Here is a 22,217-nt window from a genome sequence, read left to right as displayed (position 1 = left end):
CCTTAAATTTCAATAGGTCAACTATGAGCCAAAATCAAAGCCAACTACGGGCTAAAATAGACATGGGTTTTAAACAATACCACAAATGCAAAAAAAAATGGGCCAACTACGAGCCAAAATAAGAGTCAACTATAGGCTGAAATGAGAGCCAATTATAGGCTGAAATAGGCCTGAGTCTTTAAAAAATAGCACAAAAGCTAGATCTGAGTCTTTAAACATTACCACAAAGGCCAAAAGATAGGTATAAGTCATCAAGATAACGAACAATAGACCAAGTAATAGGCTAACAAAGAACCATGATAATATGGAAACTTCACATCTTTTGATTTGTTTTTTCTTTTCTTCTGTATTTTTACAAACCAAGATTTCAAATCCTACAATTTAAAATCGCAAATCCAGACAAACGCTCATGTCAATTTAAAAATTGCAAGTATTTTAGGGAGCGGAAACCCAATAGTTTTCGACCTGTAGTATTCCTAAAGCTACAAGTCGTTTTTTCTGAAGAGTTCACGACCTGTAGTATTACTATTTAATGCTCTCTGTCGTATTGAACCAATTTTTGAAATCCTAGGGTTCAAACCCCCAAATCAATTTATGAAGCGAATTGAAGAAACAAAAGCCAGGTACACTTCCACTATCTTCTTCCTCTTTTCGTTTATCTGAGAAAGCAATTTAAGGCCTGCTATGTCCACAAATCCAAACAGGGCACGATGGGAATCAGACGGTCCATAATTTTTGAAAAATGGTGAAACAATTGCCTAATTATTAACGGAAAAGCGTATAATTGAGACCTGAAAACACAGCACGCGAGAGTTTTCGTTGCAGCCGTGTTTGGCAGCTAAGAAAATGTAGGAAATTTTATAAAAACCAAAGGTTGAATATTAGAGTTGACATATGTTCCATGTTCTTGTGGATTTTTGAAGCTTCATTACTCAGAAACAATAGAAACCATAAAGAAGTTTTCACTTTACTTTGAGTAGCTTCTGTATAATTCTAATATCTGTTCTCTGTTTTTGAAAAATTTGGAGAGATATATTGTTACAAGTAGACAATGCGGTGTTTAATACCTTCTTTAAATTTTTTCCCTCGCTCTCTCTCTCTCTCTCACACACACACACATACACTCGCTCACTCTTTCACTATGAAACGAATTGCTTATTAATTAATTTTATTGTTTGTACATATTATCTTTCAAACTAAAAATTACCATGTTTTGTATTTAAAAGTATATGTTTATGTATTAGACAATTGAGTTTTTCCTACAGTGTTGTATCCTAGATTTTCAAGAATTGACACGCCACTGTGTTCGTATCATTGTATGTGTATTTCGTATTCAATACGAGTGCTTCCTAGCTTTAGCAACCTGACCATGTTTTGCGTATCTCTAATGGCAGATTTGGTGATGGAGGGACCTTAAGAAGTCGTGCAATTGAAGGCTTGACAAAGCACGGATCAAGAACAAAAGAACGATAAAGGATTGGTGTCTCACCAACCGGATAAATTTGGAGTCGCACCAGGAATGTAAAGTCTCATCTCAAAAGAAGAGCAATCACAAAATTAAATACAAAACAATTGTTTATTTCTCAATCATAGTTTGTCTATTACAATCAACAAGTATGCCTAAATAGACTAAGACACTGAACCCTAACCCTAACCCTAAGGTGATTGGCTTTTGGGCTAAACCCATTATTGCAAACTGACTTTTAAAACATAAATTAAATACTAATAACGATTACAAAATAACACCGGGTCTAATAAATTTAGAGACTGAATATTCCCTCCTTATCCTGCATCAAGGCTTGCATCAGGAATCCTTGTTTTTGTGGAAAGTAAATTAAGATCCTTATTTTTTTTGGATAAATGGAGGTTTAGCTGACATGAGATTTGTTCCTTCTTGACTAAAGACTTTGCTAATGTGCATATGCCTAACAAGATCATGGCATCATCTTCAATGGATCAAATGCAATTTTTATTATTGCCTTATTCTTAGGGGAGCCTTTATGTCCTTCCTAGAAGATATTGTTCTACTTAGGTGAACCATTACAATTTCTTTGCATGAATGCTTCAAAATCGCCAAAATATATGAGTACCTGCAATTATAGTGTAAACTGTTTTGTCCTTATTTGGTTTGTGTTGTTGGCTGTAGTCATGGACCGTGAAGAGAGAATTAAAAATGCATGCAAGAAGATTGTGGAGTGCATAAATGCCATGTCTTTTGTGAACTTGGATGACCAACGAGTGCATTCACTAGTGATGATGAGAGAAATAGCACGTGGGGTTGTTGAAAATCGAGACAGAAAGGTAAGGGAGAGAGGCAAGTGTATGAAATTTATTTAGTTTATCGTGTGGATCAATCTCATTAACTGTATAAATATTTTTAGGTCACTAAGGGTGATGTGACTAAGGCTTTGCACTCTAGTACTGAAAAGATGGTAAGTACTACTTGTATCATGATAAGTTATTTAGATTTTTGTCAATATCATATGAAGATTGATTGCAATAATGTAATGCAGGCCAGTGCATGCAGGGATATTGTGTATAAATTAAGTAAGATGTCATATAAAGGCTTAGATGACGAACGGATTCAATCATTATTAAGGGTGAAAGAGATTGCATGTAAACATGCTAAAGTTGCAAGTGTTGGTAGTGATTTGTCGATTAGAGAAAGCTTGGTAGGTGAGGAAATGCAGCCAAGCAACACCATTGATGCCCTGGTTGGAGGAGCAGAAATTATGATGATTGAAGGGTCACTAGAGGTGGAAGCTGAGGTACGAAATGAAGATGGTCATAACGCGGTGCAGAAAAGGCCTGTGACTAGGGCAAAACGTGCTAGCGATAAGGGTGTGCAAGATACAGAGGCACAAAGTAAGATTCTTGAAGATGCGCCGGTAGAGTTGGAAGCTCAGTTAGGGAATGAAGATGATCAAAATCAGGTGCAGGAGGCTTTGTCACAACCACAGCTTCCACAAGCTCTTATATGGCCCCCAGATGACCGGGTAACCTTACAGTGGATTCAGGATGTGACATCCACCATTAAGCAGTTTTCACATAATCACACCCCCTCCGAGTTTCATTCTATTATGCCAATTGCTGTGGCGAATAAACTTATTGATAGTGCTTCAAGTATCCTTTCCAAAGAACCAAACTGTGTGGAGATTAATTGCCATGGAGAGGATTCGAGAGTTGTTGTTGTGGGTGACATTCATGGTCAGTTCCATGATTTGCTTTATCTCCTTGAAAATGTGGGTTTTCCTTCCGAGAATCAGTTCTATGTCTTCAATGGGAACTATGTAGATAAAGGAGCATGGGGTTTGGAGGTATTTTTGCTCTTATTGGCTTGGAAGGTATGTTAATGATATTTATAATGGTCGTTTATTTCCTTAATGCCTATTTTTCGTCAGAAAAGCAAAAGAGTAGAGAACAAAGTATATATAAGCAATTAATTATTCATGTATATGTTATCGTGGTTAAGTGGCACATTTATATTTCTTGATCTTATTTTTCTATTGGCTGTTAAACCAGTTTTATGATAACTTTGCAGTTGTTATTTAGGTTTTGCTTATTTTCTCATGTTAGTAACTCAATTGGGAACATTTTAGTCTAATTCTTCATAGAGGAAACAGAGCAGATGATGATTTTATTTTGGTACATGGAAAATATAGTGCACTTGTTTGTAGTTGCTATTGTATGTGTATTTTTTCTTTCAGTAACTAGCAACTTTTATATTGCTTATATATTGTTAAATTTTCATTTTTAACTTTTTGGTGTTTAGGCCTATATGCCTCATAGAGTATATCTACTCCGTGGGAATCACGAGTCAAAAGAATGCACATTGGCTTATGGTTTTGAGAAGGAGGTGAAGACCAAATTTGGTGATCAAGGTGAATATGTCTACAATAAATGCCTGGATTGCTTTAAAGTGCTTCCTTTGGCCTCAATTATAGCTGGATCTGTTTATACAACTCATGGAGGACTTTTCCGTAGTATACGCATTGCCTCATCGCGAAGATCGAGAAGAAAAAGGATACAGAGGCTAGAACTTGGTTCTTTAAATGAGTTATCTGAAGTTAAAAGATCTCTTATCGACGCTCCATATGAAGGCTTGAATATAGTATTAGCTGATGTGCTATGGTCAGATCCATCACATAGGCAAGGTCTAAGTAAAAATAAAGCTCGAGGACGGGGTTTATGGTGGGGTCCTGATTGTACTGAAGCTTTCTTGAAAATGTCCAAGTTAAAGGTAATATTTGTCCATATAGCTGTTGAATTTTAATGTCACAATTAAAGCTACTCTAAAATTTCCTTATTTTGTTTCAATAGAATTCCAATTATATATTTATCAAATTGCTATCACATATTTTTCTCCTCAAGTGTTGGTTCATGATCTTGGAATTGCATCTCTCTCTCTCTCTCTCTCGGAAGTCCTTTGGATAATGCCTTTCTTTTTTCCCCAATAGGTGGTTTCAAGGTTATAGTTGGAATCAAAATAAAGCTATTAGGGAACCTATAATGTCTTAGGTATCCTTTTAATCTTTTGCCCATTTGAAATGCAACTAATTGGACAACTAAATTGTTTTGGCAAATTTCTTCCCCATATCAATCTTCTTTTATTAGTATATGAATTTGTTTAAAAAGAAGGGGTTAATCTCTCATATACTAGAGCCCGCAAGGTGAAACAAACAGCGTATTCTGACCTCTAACACGGCAACTAATCCATAATAAGTAAGCCTTAAAATAGTACTTTTATTTCTGTTTTGAGGGTTTAGAGCTTTAACAGAATCTACAATTATGTTGCACAGATTGAAAGAGGACCCATTTCATAACTTAAGAAGGCTTGGAATTGACTCTAAAAGATATGCAATTGCTAAAAGAACCCTAAGGCATGCTAAAGATGAAAATAATATGATAAAGGTTGAAACAAAAGGATGTCATCTTTGATGTGCTGCTCCTAGCTGAAATCCCCTTAAACAGAGAAGAAACATTCCCACCTTCACTCACTGACCTGAATAAAGATTTGTTGCAGAAGATACTATTACTGCTCCTTTCCCATCCAAGATGATTCTCTTCAAACAATTCAGCCCCTTTGAATGGAACCTGGCCATTTATCAATTACTTAAAAACTCTATAAATTGGTAATGTTCCAATGCATCAGCATATCTTTACAAATAGTAAAAAATGTGTATGACATAATTATCCTGTAATTAGAACCTTAGTGACTCATTCTGGCTCCAGGAATAGACCAACCTCATCACATCTTGTCCCACCAGCATCCAGCTTTTCTGAAGAAAATGTCTCTGACGTGCCATCTGGCTCCAATGCCTTATTCTCTCATGTATCTCAAAAAGTGAGGCTAGTGCTTATTACTTGATACTGAGACATGTATTGCTTTGTCATGTACAATTGAGTTACTCAAACTTTTCAAGACAAATAACATAATAGTGCAAGTAAATTTATAAGCAAATATTTTGTAAATTGCAAGCCAGTCAATAAACTTAGCTCTTGGCTCAATTTTCATGCTTTAGCTCCAGTTATAAATAGTTCTCTTATGGATGGAGGCTAACTAGATGCTTGTATAATACTGCCTTTTGTTTCTAATGTAGTTGATCATAAGATCACATGAAGGCCCTGATGTGAGGGCTGGTCAGCATCATCTTGGTGATATGCTAAATGGGTATTGCATGGATCATGATGGAGAATCAGGGAAGCTATATACTCTGTTCAGCGCTCCAGATTACCCACAGGTTGAGGTTCCTTTTTCTAAATTCTATTTATCTTGAATGCTCCAGTAAGTAACATTTCATATTTACTTATAAAAAAAGTAACATTTCATAGTATATGGTGATCATCTTTGCAACTACCTACAGTTTGCATTTCATTTTGCTATATTGGGAGGGTCTGTGTGTGTGTGTGTGTGGACAGTTTTACATTTAAATGATATGTTACTCCTTTTATGCGTATATGGCCGAGTGTAAGTATGAATATCATTGATGAGATGTGTAGGGTGCTTGAATGCTTAAAATTGACCATTATGGGCATGCCATTTCATTTTTCATAGGAGAAAGTAACCATGTTCTTGTGTACAGAGCAAACCTATAACCAGGAGTAGAATTAGTAACTTGATTGCATTGTGTTATAAATTAGTTATTTCTCTTCCTACATAGGATGTGTTCTTCAAAAATAGGATTAAAACTTTTGCACTTTGGCCAACAGGTTGCGTTGTTCAGATTTATTTTATATGTAAAATCTATCTTTTATTTGTGTTAAAATAAAGTTCCTCTTATGTTCATTTATTCATTCGTTCTCTTAAAGTTCCCAATTGTTGCAGTTGGTGAACATCGTACACCTGCAGAGTGGATGGTGGATGCCTATTCTCTATACATTACATTGTGAATGCTTTGACATGTTGGCTCATGTCTAATATCGTGACCAAACAATGTGAATGTATTCCATTCCTTAACTAAGATTCAACTTACACTAGAGATTGTGCTAAAAAACAGGGTAATCTTGCACCAGTTAGTATGACTAATATTAACATAAAATGATGAATTGAGTGCACTTTTGGTTTGATCTTTTCGTGTGTTTGCATCCCAAATTTTGAAGGGCATTCTACAATTGATTCCCATAGGATGTTATGCTTTTTTGTTGTTGCTAGCTTGGTAGTTGGTGTATTCTACAGGGTGTATTATTAATTAACCTAGTAGCTCTTGATGTTCAGAGAAAGTGATGTTAATGTCAACTGCTACAGGAGTTGTATTCTCTTTTGGTTAAGTACAGAAGTTGTATTCTATCTCAGCCAACAGTTTGCATATTATGCAGTTTGGTAGAAAGCTGTATACCAATGAAGGAGCATATGCTGTACTTAAGTCGCCTAATTTTGAAAGTCCTTCCTTCCACTCATTCAAAGCTGTAGAAAGACCAAAGGTATGGAATCCAGCCATTTAAGAACATTTGTACCCCAAGACACTGTTTTCTCTCTTATGTGAAGGGGTTCAAAGCAAAAAGGGGGAAAAGGAATTATAAACGAGAGAAGTTAGATTTCTATTACAGAAAACTATACAAAGATTATACAGATGGAAACTTTGCCCCTTGGGAGGCTTGATTTGGGGCCCCTTGCATCTGGTTAAGTTTGCATGCTTAGAAGATGTGCATGTACCTGCAGTTTGGGGAAATGGCCAATAGTTTTTTTTCCAAAGCTTCTAGTTTCATGTAATTCCAATTAACTTGATGCAACATGCTTCACAGGCAGATCCCTTTTTCACTGTTGATGACGAAGATAAGAAGGCATCATCTAATCATGAAGATGAGATAGCATCAGAAGATGTCGATGATGAGATTGATGTAGGTGAACAAGACCTTAGATCAATGGTTAGTTGTTAATTGCTTCTTGAGGAAAAATCACCCTCTTTTTCTTTTTTTGGTTCTACTGCAGTATATGTACTGTGATCAATATGTGTATCAGGTATTTGATTCTTTCTGTGTTGTTCGTTGTTGCTGGTTTAAATTAATCGTCTCCTGCTGCTGTTGTTTAATAAAGAGATCTATGACAAACAGACATATTGAATTACCTGTAGTGTGATTGCATAATAGTAGAAGCATGAAGATTAGGTTTTTGTTTGCAACTTGGAAATAATAAAGTTTTTTTTTTTTTTTTTAGGTAAGAAAAGAAACAGCATTAAAAAAGAGTAAATGCGCCCCTAAGCATACAGGAAGTATACAAGAAGAACACCAAAACAAAAGAAAAACAGAAAATAAATGAAGAACACCCGAAAAAGCCCAAAAGACAAAAGCAAGGCTACATTAAACTCCTAACCTCTTGCCTCAAACTCGGCTAGAACGAACACCCCTAGCATTGAAATTGATCGAGTATTCTAGATTCTTAACCACTCTTTTCCCTTTTTTCTTAGGAGCAGAGAAAGAGTGCTACCCTCATCAACTAAAGTCAAGAAGTCCAAAAAACCCTTCTTAGTCCCCTTGAAAGAAACCCCCATCGTGCAAAAACACGACCTAGCATCTTGCACTACCCTGGGGTATACAACAACCCCTCATAATCATCCCCCTTCAAAGATTCACCCACCTCGAAGACCCAAGAAGACTGTTGGTCCCTCCAAGACATACCAGGTAAAAACTGGTAAGAACACCCATACACCGAGGAGAACGGCCTCGGTGGAAACAAAACCCATTGAAAAGAGGGAGGGACCCCCCCCCCCCCCCCGGCGCCAAACGGATATGAAAAAGCAGTCCCAACACCACCAGACGAGGGCTGGGCAACCAAAACCCCTCCCCCACCTAGCGTCGTCAAGGACTGGTCCACGGCCCTGATAGGGGGCTGAGAAGGAACACCCAAAGACTACAATATCGGAACATTGATCGCTGCCACAACCTTAGCAATCAAAGAAGCGTCCACCTGTGCTACATTGCCTTTCTTCGCTTTCCGGTAATATCTCTGCACCTGCTTGGAATCTAACGGGTAGATGGGAGCCTCGCACTTCGATATCACCAGACAAGACAAGCGAAGCCTTTCACCCAAGGCAGCCACCCCTGGAAAAGTGGCTCCAAAAGATTCAGACCCACCAACAATGCCTACTAGCTACGGAGAAAACCCCTCAGACCTGAGATAGGCAATCAAGGACGCCGAAGACAACTCCTCTGAGGAGAGAAAGGAGTTCCAGTGCAAACCTACACCTGATGAGCACCCCATTGAGAAACCCACATCTACCGGCGGTGGATAGAGGATCTCAGCTGCAGAAAACGACGGAACAACAACTGAAGAGCAACCTAAGGCTAACCGCTGGGGAACAGCGGCAGAAAACTTCTCCAATACAGCCACCGGAGATGAAACCTTCGGTGGAGAAGAAGAGGCGTGCACAGAAGACACCGGGTACTTAACTGACGAACAACCCAAAGCTTTTGGCCCTGGAGAAGAAGAACCATCGGTGGCCACCGAAGACGCCGAACCTAAAGTCGTACCCGAACTCGAGCTCAAACCCACAGAAAATGCATTGAAACCATGAACCGAACCAAGACCCTACTTAGTGGTCTTTTTCAAATAGGGCCTACAGCCCACCCTACTGGACCCAGCCCTTAAACGCATCCGGCCCAACCCATTCCTGCCCATTCTTCGCTTCAGCCCAAAAGAGGAATACAAGCCCAATTTAGCCCTATGCCCACAAGCCCAAACTAGCCACACTTCAAAAATATCGAGAAGCTTCCTGAAAACCCCAAACTCCTGCACTGATGTGTCAACTTCAAGTTCAATGTCATCCACTGCAACCCTCTTCTTGGAGCACGCCAGACTGCACCCTCTGGAATCTCGAAGCCTGGAGTCATCAGCATGAAGGTCTTTTCCCAGAGGACCTCTCCATTGCGAAGCAATCCACCGCCTGCCGAATCGTCTCCTGCTCTTGACCCAACGGAATGATCTTCTCCACCTCGCACTAGACCACTGCTGCCGTCTGAACCAGAGGCTTACCATCTAAGACAGTAGCTAGCAAGCGCACCACCTCTATGAACGACAAAAAGCCCGCGACCTTACCCAAACTCTTCTCCACCGGAGAGCCACTAGAAGATGAAGACACCACCGTGGTTTAAAAAAAAAGCCAAAGCTTTGCTCAGCTCCCCAGAAACACGACCCCAATCCCGACCGTCATGGCCTTCAGGAAACAAAATCATCCCTCTCCGGCCACCCACAGTGTACAGCCACCTCCAAGAACCGGCCGGGGTTGTTGGTTTGGAGCGTGAGCGGGTGGGGGCTCACACAAGAAAGTGAAGGACCCTTTCCACCTCTCTGAACGATAGTCACCTTCAAGCCCTCCCTCAATGAGTTAACGAAATCCTCATAACCGAGATTTCGCAACACCTCTTCCACCATCAACAGCAACCAAGCAACGCACTCCCAGCAAAACCCACTATGAGAAACCATTCCTCTTTTTCACCACCCTCAACTCAATAGACCCTTTCACCATCGAGAAGATGAAAGATTTAGTCTCCACAAAGTACCAGCTCTCCATACCCAACCGCATACAACAACCCCCGAAGGGGTTCGCAGCATCCACGCCACCACGCGCCGCTCACATGGCTGATTTCCAAAGTAACACAAGTTTCCCATAACAAACGATAAACTAACCCAACCCAAGACTTAGGCCATTATTAGGATCCAAAAGCACTCACCCTAGCGCAAAGGGTCACTGGAAAACCTGAATGGGTTGCAGTTCCTCCTCTTCTATTTCTTCTTAAAAGGGTTTTCTCTTATATAATTTATGTGAGAATTCTTTTTGATTTGATAATTATTATTTTTTTTTTCTTTTGGATTCTTATGCTTTGGCAAAGGTGTCTCGTCAGTGTCTTGAAATTAATTACTCTGGTGTTTTGTTTTACGTCTTACTCCCTCTAAAATAAATAATAAGGTCTCTCTAAGTTGTGATTTATGTGTGTCCCACGCTTGGAAATAATAAAGTATCAATGCTGTTTTGAGTAATTCTAGAAGTCCCTCATGTATCACTCTTATGTCATTCAAAAAATGAGGTAGCTTTTAAAATCACCATTTGATCAAAATTGAATAGTTATCAATCACAAGCACAATGGTAATTTTAAAAGCCACTTCATTTTTGGAGGGACATAAGAAGGACTTCTAGCATTACTTTGTTGTTCTACTTATTGTTGCAATTAAAGCCCGACCACTGAAGACCCAACTCCACTTTCTTTTTGCTTTGAGGGAAAAACATCAAAGCAGGTTTATCACCAAGGTAAACTTTTGCTTTGAAGTGGTTTCAAATTTAAATAAAACTCATGCAATAGTAGGGTAGGCTCATTTGATTTGAGAGATTTGTTCTTTTTGCTCATCCGAATCAATGTGGCATCATCTCTAATCCGCAAAATTTTTAACCATTTCCCCCCCCCCCCCCCCCCCCCCCCCCCCCCACCCCTAAATAACCATTTTTTTTTTTTTTTCTAGAAACATTTGGGAAGTTTTATATGACTAAGAAACTTCCAAAGAAATCTTGAAAGCTGTGAAATGATAGAATTTAAGGCAGATTAATTCTTGCATCGTTGCGTGTTTATATTTATTAGATTTTGATCCAATGTGACATGCCTTTAATCATTAGAGTATGCACTATTATGTTTATTAAATCACCCTCGCACATGATTATAATGCCTCTAACAGCTGTTTCTCTTTTTCTCTATGTTATTTTTCTCAAATCAGACTGATAAAACGATCTTTCTCTGTTAATTAGCAAGCACAGACCTCAACTGCTGCCATATCTTCATCTCAAAAATCTTCTCCAGTTGGGATGACATCTAAGGTCGACTTTGAGGCGCTTGGCATTTCTAATCCCCCTTCTTGGACTGTTCTGTTGCCAGATGATGTGGATGGCACCAAACTTGTTCAAGTTCCACAGGCTCTGGAGGTAGAAGGACTGCCACTGCCTCCCAACTTAGAGGTAATAGCATCTTTTTGGGTTACCATGTTATCTTATTCATCAGAGGTCTAAAAGCTAAGGTGTTTGCACAGGAACCTCACAAATCTGCTTATGAGTACTTCTTCAAGCTTATTGCTGGCCTAAAGCATATGCTTCAAACAAGGGTGAGCCATGTTCATTCACTTCTATCTTCTCTATTCCTCTCACTTGAGAAACTAACATAATATCCGTTGAGTAGGAAACTGAGAGTAAGGGCCAAAAGAGGCAGCGACACGATTAGGTCAGCCTGCGGCCAAGGCAGTTGCGTCCCAATTGCACGATATGTCACGCATCACCAGGAAAAAAAAATTGTAAAATAACAAGTTGATGAATCCCATGTACAAATTTGACTCACCAATGTGTTGTATATGTAACTAAAAACTCTTGAGCCTTTTGCATAAAAATTGCAAAGGAGTTGATTTTGATTCTTGTAAATGGGATCGTTTTTTCCAGTTGAAATACAGAACAGAGCACTTTTACTTTGCGGAGAGGGTCCAGGCAAGTACACCATTATATCTCTTTAAATATATTTAATAGATGATTTAAATATATTTGTCATCTAAAAATTAAATAGAATTGACTTGTAGAGGAAACTTGTATGGATTAAGTGGTTGAGAAACTTGTATGGGAAATTCTCTTAAGAACATTGATAGAAGCTAAAAGATGTGCCTAGTTGGGTTGGCAAACAGCATGCACAATCAAGGCTCCTATTGGCCTAGCTGGGCAAGAAACATGAAGCATGTTTGGAGCTAAATTTTGTATGAAGGTTGTTTTCAATGTAAGAGTATGGTCAAGTGGCTCATTCTTTAAGAAAGTAAAATGAAGCATGAGACCCTGTTCGAGGAGCACCAAAACTTGGGGTTGGTTCTAATTAGGGTTCGGTGGCAATTTGTGTTTGTATATCGGATTCGGGTTATGTTAAGATATAGGTATAAGACTATATAGATCAACTATAATCCGACTAATTTAATTAAGGGAAAAATACACATAACCACCTCAAACTACCACATCATTGTTAATGTCCTCTTCAAACTACTAATTATGTCAATCTCTCTCCTAAACTACTAAAAAATGTCAACGCCCCCCTAATGACAAAAATACTATTCATAAAATTAAAAAAAGAAACTAAAAAAAATCTGAAATAACAAAAAGTTATACAAAAATAAACTAAAAACAAAAAAAAAATTAAAATAAAATAAAAAAAGAAAAACGAGTTTTTCTTTTCTTCTTTTTTTTTTCTTGGTTTTTCTTTTTTCTTTTTTTTTTTTTCTTTTTTTTTTTGTTTTTTATAATTTTCAGTTTTTTTTTCGTTTTTTTTTTAAAAAAAAATTCTTTATTTTTCCTTTTTTCAATTTGTTTTTTAAAATGATATTTTTTAAGTTTTTTTTTTTTTTTTTTTTTTTTTTTTTTTTTTTTTTTTTCGAATTTATAAGAACATTTTTGTCTTATTGAAAAAAATTCATGGTCACTTTTGTCTATTTGTTGGTATTATGGGGATATTGATATGTTTTGATAGTTTAAGGGAGGATATCGACACAATTGATAGTTTGGAAGGACATTAAATATGGAGTGGTAATTTGAGGAGGATATGTGTACTTTTCCCTTTAATTTAAACGGGCAAGACCCTCAACTCTAATTCGCTACTTCCGTATTCGATTCGTGCCATGTTCACAAATGGTGTAAAAAATTACAAAGTCTAAATTCTAATGGCAAAGTCATGTTAGACAACCGTAAGTTTTTTATTCTTGAGGGCATCTTATTAGGAGGGCAAGCCATTTTATCAAGATTTCGGGTCTTGATATCCCTACCAAGTGCCAACAACAGTTGCAAAGCATCCAAAGGGCTTTCCAATAACGGAAAGTTTCACAAAATTGATGCATTCCCCTACCAATATGACATCGACCAAAGACACTTTTATTGAATCTTGTCAAGTGAGATCAAGTTAGGTAACTTTTCAGGATCTGAATAATCCATCTTCCCTGCCCTCTATATCATAATTGGGTACGTTTGACATTACGATTTCATAGATTAAAAATGCGATTTTAAATTAAATTGTAAAAAATGTATCGTTTGAAAATACGCTTTTAAAAAACTTGCGATTTGAAAACTTAAAAAATCTGCGTTTTTAAATTGCAGGCAAGAGTGTTTTTAAAAAAATACAATTTTAAAGGTTAAACTACGATTTTACTAAATGCTTAACTGCATTTTTAAAATTCATGTTTTCAAATCGCTATTTTAAAATCATATACTCAATCAGAACCTTAAGTCCTACTTAACCCACCCCCACAAAAAAGAAAAGAAAGAAGGTAACAACTACTTAAATGCGTGTTTGTTCAGATGAAACTATATTTTCAGGACTAAGGTTGTACATAACATCTGAAATCTAGGATTTTTTACATCATCTACATACAAGGAGTCTATAATCTGAACACTCCTTCCTACAGGAAGCAGTGACAGTGCTTTCCTGATGAGCAGAAAGCACACCTTGACTGCTTTGCAATTCAGCCAAAAAAAAAAAAAAAAACTCTTGTACTTTCATCTCAATAACTAGAGCTACCTCCACAATGATCACTGCATCTTCAAATCTAACATGGCAACATCCTTTCGTTTTCGTTTCTTGGTACTCTTTGTTCCAATTTTCTTCTGTGAATCTTCAACTTCATCTATCAAATATTTGTGTACAATATCCTTGACCTCATCGAGTAAATTCCTATCCCGGGAATCCATCCCATCTTCTGAAAACCCATCTAGCATGTTTGCAATTTCATTCAAAGCTTCAACCTGTGAAATTACGAGTAACCAAATATCAAGAACCAAAAACATCAGAAAATAATAGCCAAATATATGATATCTATTTATGCAGAGTCTTACTTTGCCCTTAAATTCAGTCTCAACAGAAGTAAGCCGCCCTACAAATTTACGAGTAATTTTCTGGTACCACTGCATGTACTCCCCTTCCTCCACATCATCATCATCACCTTCCACAATATGAAGTCGACGCATCGACCACTCATCAAGCTCAGATTGCATTTTCCCCAAGATGTCAACCCCATGATCATATGCACGGCTCTTTCTCTCCCATCGCTGAACATCCTTTGGGATTCCTTGAAGCATGCCAAATTGCCTAAGGCAACGGTCTGGGAGATGCCTCTCTGCCTTCTCAAAGCATATGAGCATAGTCTTTGACGACCGCAAGGTTAATGAATTTTGAATATCTTCTGGTATTTCTGTACGGTCAATATCTTTGTAAGGAAGCCATTCTACCTGCACATCAACACCGCGTCAATTGGATATCATCCTTCCAGACAATAGTGGCCTCGTTCGACAACGGTTTTTGAAAACAACTTCAAACACAAAACATTCAAAACTACTTTTACCTTCATGTTATATTAGAACACTTTTTCAACCAAAAAGTAAAAAGCACATTCTAAAAAGTGTTATCGAACGAACCCAATATATTAGAATCTACACCGACCAACGTGTATATAAACTTACATCGCTAGGTTTAAGAGAATCCAAGGCCTTGCGATAGGAAACTATACCACACCTCATTCGTGAACCACTTTGTTTTCCTTTCCACCAAAGCACCAATGGGAAGCAACCTTGGTTTGGCTCCTGATTGAGCCTCGGTCGACCGACATTCAGCCGATAATAACTCCAACACTAGAAAAAACAATAGATTATCAAAGTCAGTATTATAATTGAAAGCCATGGACATAGCCAGATGTATTTGCTTTACTGATCAACAATACAACAGAAAAAAAGAAAGTTATATATATCTGTAACCTGCAATAGAGTCAAAGAGCCACTAATGGTGCTTTGAGTTTTAAGTGAAGCATTTCCGAGTGCTCTATATAGGAATGCTAATGCTGCTGCACCCCATGCAAACTCTCCTGCCTTGTCAAAATCCTCAAACAAGGACAGGTACATAACAGGGACTTTGTTCCCAGTTGTGGTGGAAAATATTGTACTGCCTACTAGGTATAGAAGGTAAGCGCGAGTTCGGTGCACAATCTCTTCACTTGATGCATCTTTAGGGCATTGAGAAAAGAACTCCTTCAACCAGGTAAGCTTCACCATTCCACCAGTTAGGTCCTCTGGTACTCTTCCTAGTAATTTCTCACACAACAAGCTGGGTGTGCTGTTTGTTACACCTATAACAGGCTCTCCATCGATTGCGAGTCCTAGCAAGAGTGCTACATCTTCAAGGGTTATTGCCATTTCTCCGACCGGCAAGTGAAATGTATTTGTTTCCCTCCTCCACCTCTCAACTAGTGCTGCAATGAGTGCACTGTCGAAATTAATTGCTGGAATCATTCGCAAGTACCGAAATCCTGCCTTCTCAACCAACTCAATTTGTTTGGGAGTGAGCTTCCATTGGTCAAGTAGTGAAGTGTGTTCGTGACATCTCAGTACTCCCCTCTCCTATAAATGTGGCAATGAAACTATAAGCAATTGTAGTAATTTGAAATAGAGAAAAAAAAATTGAAAAAGAAAAAGATTTGAAAACGAAAGGAAACATAATGAAAGATGTTGTCAAACCTGTCCATCCCAAACTGCTGAAGAGACATGGTTATCTTGATCATTAAGTACAGAATTATCAATTGGCCCAGGATCTGCAGGAGACTCCATTTGAGCTATGCAGAATATAACCAAAAAAAACATGTTTAAAATTAGCTCCATATAGTTCCTCAAGAGCAATAGCTAAATAACTTTCAGTATTATGCAGCAGTTCTAAACTAATTTCAGTTAACTTTCAGATTCAACTTCAATTCTGGAGCTTGAAATGGTAGGCTAGCATATACCTTACACTTAATTTACGGTTAAATAGAGAGAAACACCAAATGGGCGAGTCTTTAAAATTTAATCCCTTTTCCATTGTACACTACCAATAATAATAATAATAATAATAATAAATAATAATAAAAAAAGAGAGAAGAAGACAGAAGCTGAAGCTCCTGCCAATATATACCAAAGGAAAGATTAACAATAAAAGAAAAAGCCTAACTTCCATTTAGTTTTTCTGAAAATTGACATTAACAATTACAAAAAGAAAAAGAAAAAGAAAAAGAAAAAATACCACAAGCTAAACTCATTAGAAATTTCGTACTTTCCTCATTGTACATTACCCTTAATCCAATATACTGGGAATTCGCCTTGAGCTCCTTCCAAGTCCCAATATGTTCAAAAGGCAAAGATTATATATATATATATATATATATATATATATATATATATATATATATATATATATATATATATATATATATATTTTTTTTTTTTTTTTAAAAAAAAAAACTAACTTCAATTAGTTTGTTTGGAAATCATCCATTTTCTCCCAATTTAGCGCTCCTTCAATTCCTCCAAAAAAATAAAAATAAAAATTGAAGGATTTATAAAACTGGGTTTTCTTAAGATTTCTCCAAACCAAAAGCATACACGTGTTTCATTGAATCATTGAGAACTGTTTTTGGGAATTCTTTTCCCATTGAGACAAACAGAGCATTAACAAGCAGTTGCAGCACCCAAACTAAAAAGGAAATTGAAACCCCAACTCAAAAACCAACTTCTTTTCCCTTCTATTCTTTCCAATTTGACAAAATCTAAAGCCAACTAGTGGTATAAACAAAGCTTAGTGTACGTAAATGTCTAAGCTTTCTGTGATTTTGGAACTCAGATATAAATATAATAAACAAGTTGGTAAAACAAACCTAGACGACACATAGGAGAAGAAGAAGAACGACATGAGTAACTATAACTGACCTGAAAAAGAAAGGGTCTAGTTGCCGAAACGACGATGGGCTACGTGGGAAAGTTTTGTCGACGACGGCCACGAAAGTGTCGTACTTTGCTTTCAAAGACCGGAACCCTGGATCTCCTTTTCTTTTTAATTTTTTGTTTCCAACTGACAATAAACGATAAGGTGGTTTGGCCAAAAAAAAAAAAAAAAAAAGATGTTTCGGGTCGGGCTTGGCCATTTGGGTGTAATTAAAAAGATGGTCGTACTTACAGATATCACCCCTATTTATGGAAGGGTTGCTATTAGTGATAATAAGATTCAGTCATGTGTTGAAATATGTGTATAAAATTATAAAAATTAATTTTAATTCTATCTATTTAATTAAATGGGATAAATTTTTAATCTTAATTCGTTAATTTCGTGTCGGGTTCGAGGGTCATGTAAAAAATTGTCAGTTCTAAATATTACGTGTTTGTTTCGAATCGTATCGAAATCTGGATATAAGACTATATACATCAACCATAATTTAGACCATTTAATTAAACGGATCAGACGCTCAATTATAAAAATTGACAGCCTTATCCCTATGTAAGAATAAGTCGGTCACCATTCTTCCTGTGTTTTTCATTTTTTTATTTATTTAAGATATATTTATAATGTTGAGATTATACTGAATAGATCATTTTTTTTTTTCTAATACGTGTATATGCTGTCACATTATATTAAGGAAAAAATATAAAAAAGTCCCTCAATTAATAATCGATTTTAAAATAGTTTTATAAATTTTTAAGTGTACTAAAGTGACCCATAAAACTACTAAGGTGTGTCAAAAAAGCTAATTTTTTTGATAATACCTTTATTCTCTTAAAAAATAAAATAAAAAAGCTTTTTTTTAAACAAAAAAAAGGGGTGGATTAATACAAATATATATATAAATAAAAAATCAATCCCTGTAATTAACTTAAATCACAAATTACTCCATGCGGTATAAAAATAATTCAGAAATCATCAAGGTAAACCAAAATAACAATTTAATCTTTATAGTCAAAACACTTGATAGATTCTGTTAATGTCCATGTCAACAACAATAAAATGATGACATGTGTCACTCTTAGTAAAAAAAAAAAAATAGAGAAAAATGTAAAATTAATTAATTTGGTTTACTTGATTTATAATTAATTTTTTGTGGTATAAAAAAAGGAAAAAAAATTGATTTTTAAAGTTTTTAATTTCTTTAACTTTTTAGATTTTATTTTTTTTGTTTAATTAATTTTTGAGAGAAAAAAATTGTATTATCGGAAAAAAAAAAAAGGTTACTTTTTGGCGCATCTTAATAATTTGATGAATTTACTTTAACAATTTAATAAATTTAAAAATTTATAGAGCTAATTTAAAATCGACTCTTAATTGATAAGACTTTTTTTTATATTTTTCCTATATGTTAACTTCGCTCTTGGAAATGCCACGTGTTCACTCAAAAAAAGAAGAAGAAGAAATGCCACGTTAGGGGTGTGCATTGGGCGGGGCGGGGCGGGGCGGTTTTTCGCCTTTTTTGGCCCCGCCCTGTACCTATGCGGGTTGAAAATTTTCAACCAGCAAACCACACTTAATAAAGACAACCCGTGCGGGGTGGGTATTTTGAGTGGCATTTACATAATTTTGATTTCGAAAAAATACTGATTTTTTTAATAAAAAAATTAAATTCATATTATTTTTTTATAAAATCTTATGAATGCAAAGTCAAATTTTTAGGGAATCCACTTTGTTTCATTAAAGAAAAAAATTCTAATTTCAAAGCTCCTTAAATTTAGTTCTTCAACATGTTGATACATATCTTTTAAATCGTTCCTATTTCTATACAAAAACATTTTCTATGGAATTAGCCTTGTAAACTAAACTAAAAACCTTATTAATTATAAGATAAAATTCTAAGAAACATGATTTTTTTTTTTTTTTTTTTTTTTTCTCCTCTGTGCGAGGCGGGGCGGGGCGGGGCAGGGATCCGCATTTTTTAAAAGGCTAAACCCACAACCCGCATAAATTTCTCAAATTAAGACTCTAACCTGAAAAAAACCTAAAAATCCGGTCATCTGCGGGGCGGGGTGGGCGGGTGCTGCATGGTGGGGCGGGGATTGCGAGTTTTGCACACTCCCCTTCCACGTGATATTGGCTCCTTTTGTGTTTTTTTTTTTTTTTTTTTGTGGGGGCAACGAATGCGTGACCCCCAACTCCCCAGGCAGAGGCTCCTTTTGTTAAACACAACGAAGGCTATGGAGTTGGAAGGCGAAGACGGTTCAAGGATTGCATTACAAGATGGCCAGAAGAAGACCGTGTTCGGACGAGGCTTAGGCTTCCACACCAACGACAGAACTGTGTCTCGTCGTCATGTTCTCCTTGGAGTTTTAACCTCGGAGGACAAGAGCGGGAGCCAAACGGGGCCTAAGGTCTCTTTTGAGGTTGTTGGGAAGAACCCCATTTGGGTACGGGAAAGTGGGGGTGGAGGAATAAGGGTTTTCAGGCGGGATGAGAGCGGTGTCGTGGCGCCTGGCGATTGGCTTTGCTTCTCTGGGAGGACTCCCGTTTGGTTTACTGTCAGGGGAAGTGGGTGTGGAGAGGGAGAGAAGAGGGTTTTGGGGTGTAAGAATGGGTTGGATGCGAATTTGAGAAGTGGGTTTGATGTTTCGGAGATTGACCCCGTTAAAGGTATGCATTTTCTGTTTCTTACATGCTTTGCTGTAATTTGGTGCTTTTGGTTGCTGAGAAAATGTAGAGAAGGAAGACAAAGTGAAGTTATAAGTCTATGTGTTTTTTGGTTTCGAGTTACTGCTAACTTTTTGTTTCTGGTAAGCAAGAGGACAAGAGATATAAGATTCATGAGTTTCCTTTTCTGGTATACTGACTATCATTTTCTTATGTTGAAATTTTTGGGGACAATCTTGGTTTTTACCGAAGTAGATCGGATTAGTAATATGTCTGTGTGGCTAAACTGCAGCAGTAAATGATCTAAGATATGCATCTAAATGATCTTAGACTTATTGTCAAGTCTTTCTGGTTAAGTCGTTTTTAGCTACCCAATATAGAGTGAGTTTTGTTTGTCAACACAGAATTTATATAGCTCTACTTTTAATCCTAAGTACTAAAATTCATGGCTTAACTTTCTCTCACACTTCCCTCGCTTAGGAGTTCTATAATAACCAGAGCAAGAAAGTGAGTATTGTTGCTGGTAATATATGAAACAATTATGTTAATTTTTTTTTTCTTCCCATTTTCATTTTGGTATGGATTGTAGCTTCGCACTAGCACCCTTAATATGTCATTTAGTGTTACCATCTCATCACCATGTATGCTATACCAAGGCATCTCTTCTAAAATGTTGACCTTAACTTCTTCATCATAAAAATATTTTTATGGTAGGCTGTTTCTGTCATCAATTCTTTTTGCCTTTGTCATTGTGTGTGCGCGCCTGTGCGCATGCGTGTCTGCTAGAGCGTGATCCTGCAACTGATTTCCTACGGTATATCTACCATGTAGAGTCATGGTTTGTCTATTTTCTGCATAAGAAACATAGTATAGTAAGTTCTGTAAATATATTCAGTTGTCTTAGTCAACCAGTTTAGTAATGCGCGTTTACTGTTTGAATCTTTATTCTAATTTAATCTTTGATGCCACGATGCTTTGGTTAATCATTTAAATTTGGGGAATGCAGAGTTTGGTTTTCTTGTGATGGGGCATGAGTTTGATAACTATCCCAAGCAAATGATCCGTGATATAAAATATTGGGACTGGTTTCTTGAGGAACCTAGAAGAGATAGTGATGATGATGAGTATCTCGAGAAGCGGGGAAAGAGGGGTGTGATGAGAAAGAAAAGGAAAGCTGAAGGCAACAATGATGATGACTGGACCGGTGAGAGTGATGATGACAACGAACTTGTTGCAAAACTAAGAAAGATTGACAAACCTAAGTATTCTACAAGATCAAAAGACTCTGACAAACCTCACGAGGAGGACAAAGCTAGGAAAAGTTCCTGGCAAAAGAAAACTGGAGGTGCAAATCAAGAAGATGTAGAAAATAAAAATGAGGATGATGAAACACTTGGCGGCTTTATTGTTGTTGATGATGACGTAGAACAAGAAGAAGAAATTGACGAAGATGAAGAGGAGGAATTTATTGAAGATGATGATGGCGATGGGGAATAAAAAGATGATTAATGCCAATAGAAGGAGCAGGTATATCTTTTCTGGAATACTCATACTCAAGATGGGTAGTTACTATCATTACTAATGGATGACTACTTTTGTATGTGTAAGTGATTAGCTTGTCAGAATGGAAATTTCATTTTATGTTGTAAAATATGGTGTCTTTTAAAAGTTATAATGTGCAAATTAAAAGTCTTTAACAATATGTTGCATCCAAATGATTTTTTGGTTACTTGTAATGTCTACATCGCATTTTCTGTATGCGGTTTCTATTTATTATTCCAGAAATTTGTAAGTATGCCTCTTGAAAAGGTAAAACCAGGGGTATGGGTTAATCTCTTCAAAAGCTCTTAATAGAAATTTGTTGCTGCATTATTGGGATTGTTACTTTTGGGAAGGTTGCTATGGCATCTTCCAAAAGAAAAGTGGCTTCTTGGACTGAGTCAATGTGTTCTAAACCTGCTTCTATAACTCAGGTGGATGGGAGAAAGAGTTGCCAGTCATTTTGCTTGTGTAGTATAATACCTAGATTTTTTTTTTTAATCAATAAATGAATGTATATGAGACAAAGATCTTCGATCATATACAATTAAGAATGCTACTCTTCCCTAAGGCTGTAACTGCGGATGTAGATGCGGTTATTGACAATAGCTGTGTTTGCATTATACAGTTATCACTTTTAAGTATTCGTATCATTAGGTTACTAACCGCTATCCGTGCGGTTATTGTGATTATTGAATGTGGTTATTAACCTCAATTCGCATATCAGTTAATGAGCTTTTTGGACATATTTTAATTTTTTCAGCATTCTTTGAGCCTCTATT

At 36.8% G+C, this 22,217-nt stretch overlaps 3 protein-coding genes across 6 annotated transcripts; 2 read left to right on the top strand and 1 right to left on the bottom strand.

Annotated features, from left to right (window-relative positions):
• Window positions 1-491: 491 nt before the first annotated feature.
• Window positions 492-11,948, top strand: LOC133864820 (serine/threonine-protein phosphatase 7-like). Of its 3 annotated transcripts, none has more exons than XM_062301243.1 (12): window positions 492-623; window positions 1,395-1,521; window positions 2,147-2,301; window positions 2,382-2,432; window positions 2,514-3,344; window positions 3,773-4,240; window positions 5,601-5,741; window positions 6,817-6,921; window positions 7,243-7,338; window positions 11,232-11,438; window positions 11,510-11,581; window positions 11,656-11,948. In XM_062301243.1, exons 3-12 carry the CDS (start codon window positions 2,149-2,151, stop codon window positions 11,695-11,697), a joined length of 2,166 nt encoding a protein of 721 aa, XP_062157227.1. In that variant the 5' UTR covers window positions 492-623; window positions 1,395-1,521; window positions 2,147-2,148; the 3' UTR covers window positions 11,698-11,948. The 3 variants fall into 3 exon arrangements, with proteins under 3 accessions (XP_062157227.1, XP_062157225.1, XP_062157226.1); XM_062301241.1 differs by having other exon boundaries at window positions 7,243-7,365; XM_062301242.1 differs by lacking the exon at window positions 492-623 and adding an exon at window positions 659-848 and having other exon boundaries at window positions 7,243-7,365.
• A 1,836-nt stretch (window positions 11,949-13,784) lies between these two features.
• LOC133863815 (protein MAIN-LIKE 2-like) lies at window positions 13,785-17,354 on the bottom strand. Of its 2 annotated transcripts, none has more exons than XM_062299922.1 (6): window positions 17,220-17,354; window positions 15,999-16,093; window positions 15,243-15,881; window positions 14,952-15,119; window positions 14,328-14,720; window positions 13,785-14,237 (listed from the first exon to the last, which is right to left on the bottom strand). In XM_062299922.1, the coding sequence occupies exons 2-6, from the start codon at window positions 16,086-16,088 to the stop codon at window positions 14,025-14,027; spliced, it is 1,503 nt and encodes a 500-aa protein (XP_062155906.1). In that variant the 5' UTR covers window positions 16,089-16,093; window positions 17,220-17,354; the 3' UTR covers window positions 13,785-14,024. The 2 variants fall into 2 exon arrangements, with proteins under 2 accessions (XP_062155906.1, XP_062155907.1); XM_062299923.1 differs by lacking the exon at window positions 17,220-17,354 and adding an exon at window positions 16,586-16,677.
• Window positions 17,355-19,410: 2,056 nt separating this feature from the next.
• LOC133864148 (uncharacterized) lies at window positions 19,411-21,899 on the top strand. The gene is made up of 2 exons (XM_062300397.1): window positions 19,411-19,899; window positions 20,903-21,899. The coding sequence occupies exons 1-2, from the start codon at window positions 19,467-19,469 to the stop codon at window positions 21,391-21,393; spliced, it is 924 nt and encodes a 307-aa protein (XP_062156381.1). The 5' UTR covers window positions 19,411-19,466; the 3' UTR covers window positions 21,394-21,899.
• The last annotated feature ends 318 nt before the right edge of the window (window positions 21,900-22,217 follow it).

The sequence above is a fragment of the Alnus glutinosa genome, chromosome 3 (assembly GCF_958979055.1).
Source record: "Alnus glutinosa chromosome 3, dhAlnGlut1.1, whole genome shotgun sequence".
Taxonomy (NCBI): Eukaryota; Viridiplantae; Streptophyta; class Magnoliopsida; order Fagales; family Betulaceae; genus Alnus; species Alnus glutinosa.
This window is presented reverse-complemented; position numbering and strand designations above follow the sequence as displayed.

Excerpts from the sequence above, each read along its gene's own strand:
- LOC133863815 (XM_062299922.1), bottom strand. The coding sequence starts at position 16,088 with ATGGAGTCTCCTGCAGATCCTGGGCCAATTGATAATTCTGTACTTAAT. Across the intron at positions 15,120-15,242 it reads GCTCTTTGACTCTATTGCAG|TGTTGGAGTTATTATCGGCT; the intron begins GTTACAGATATA and ends TGTTTTTTCTAG. Across the intron at positions 14,721-14,951 it reads ATTCTCTTAAACCTAGCGAT|GTAGAATGGCTTCCTTACAA; the intron begins GTAAGTTTATAT and ends GTTGATGTGCAG.
- LOC133864148 (XM_062300397.1), top strand. The coding sequence starts at position 19,467 with ATGGAGTTGGAAGGCGAAGACGGTTCAAGGATTGCATTACAAGATGGC. Across the intron at positions 19,900-20,902 it reads GGAGATTGACCCCGTTAAAG|AGTTTGGTTTTCTTGTGATG; the intron begins GTATGCATTTTC and ends TGGGGAATGCAG.
- LOC133864820 (XM_062301241.1), top strand. The coding sequence starts at position 2,149 with ATGGACCGTGAAGAGAGAATTAAAAATGCATGCAAGAAGATTGTGGAG. Across the intron at positions 5,742-6,816 it reads GCGCTCCAGATTACCCACAG|TTTGGTAGAAAGCTGTATAC; the intron begins GTTGAGGTTCCT and ends CATATTATGCAG. Across the intron at positions 7,366-11,231 it reads AACAAGACCTTAGATCAATG|CAAGCACAGACCTCAACTGC; the intron begins GTTAGTTGTTAA and ends TCTGTTAATTAG.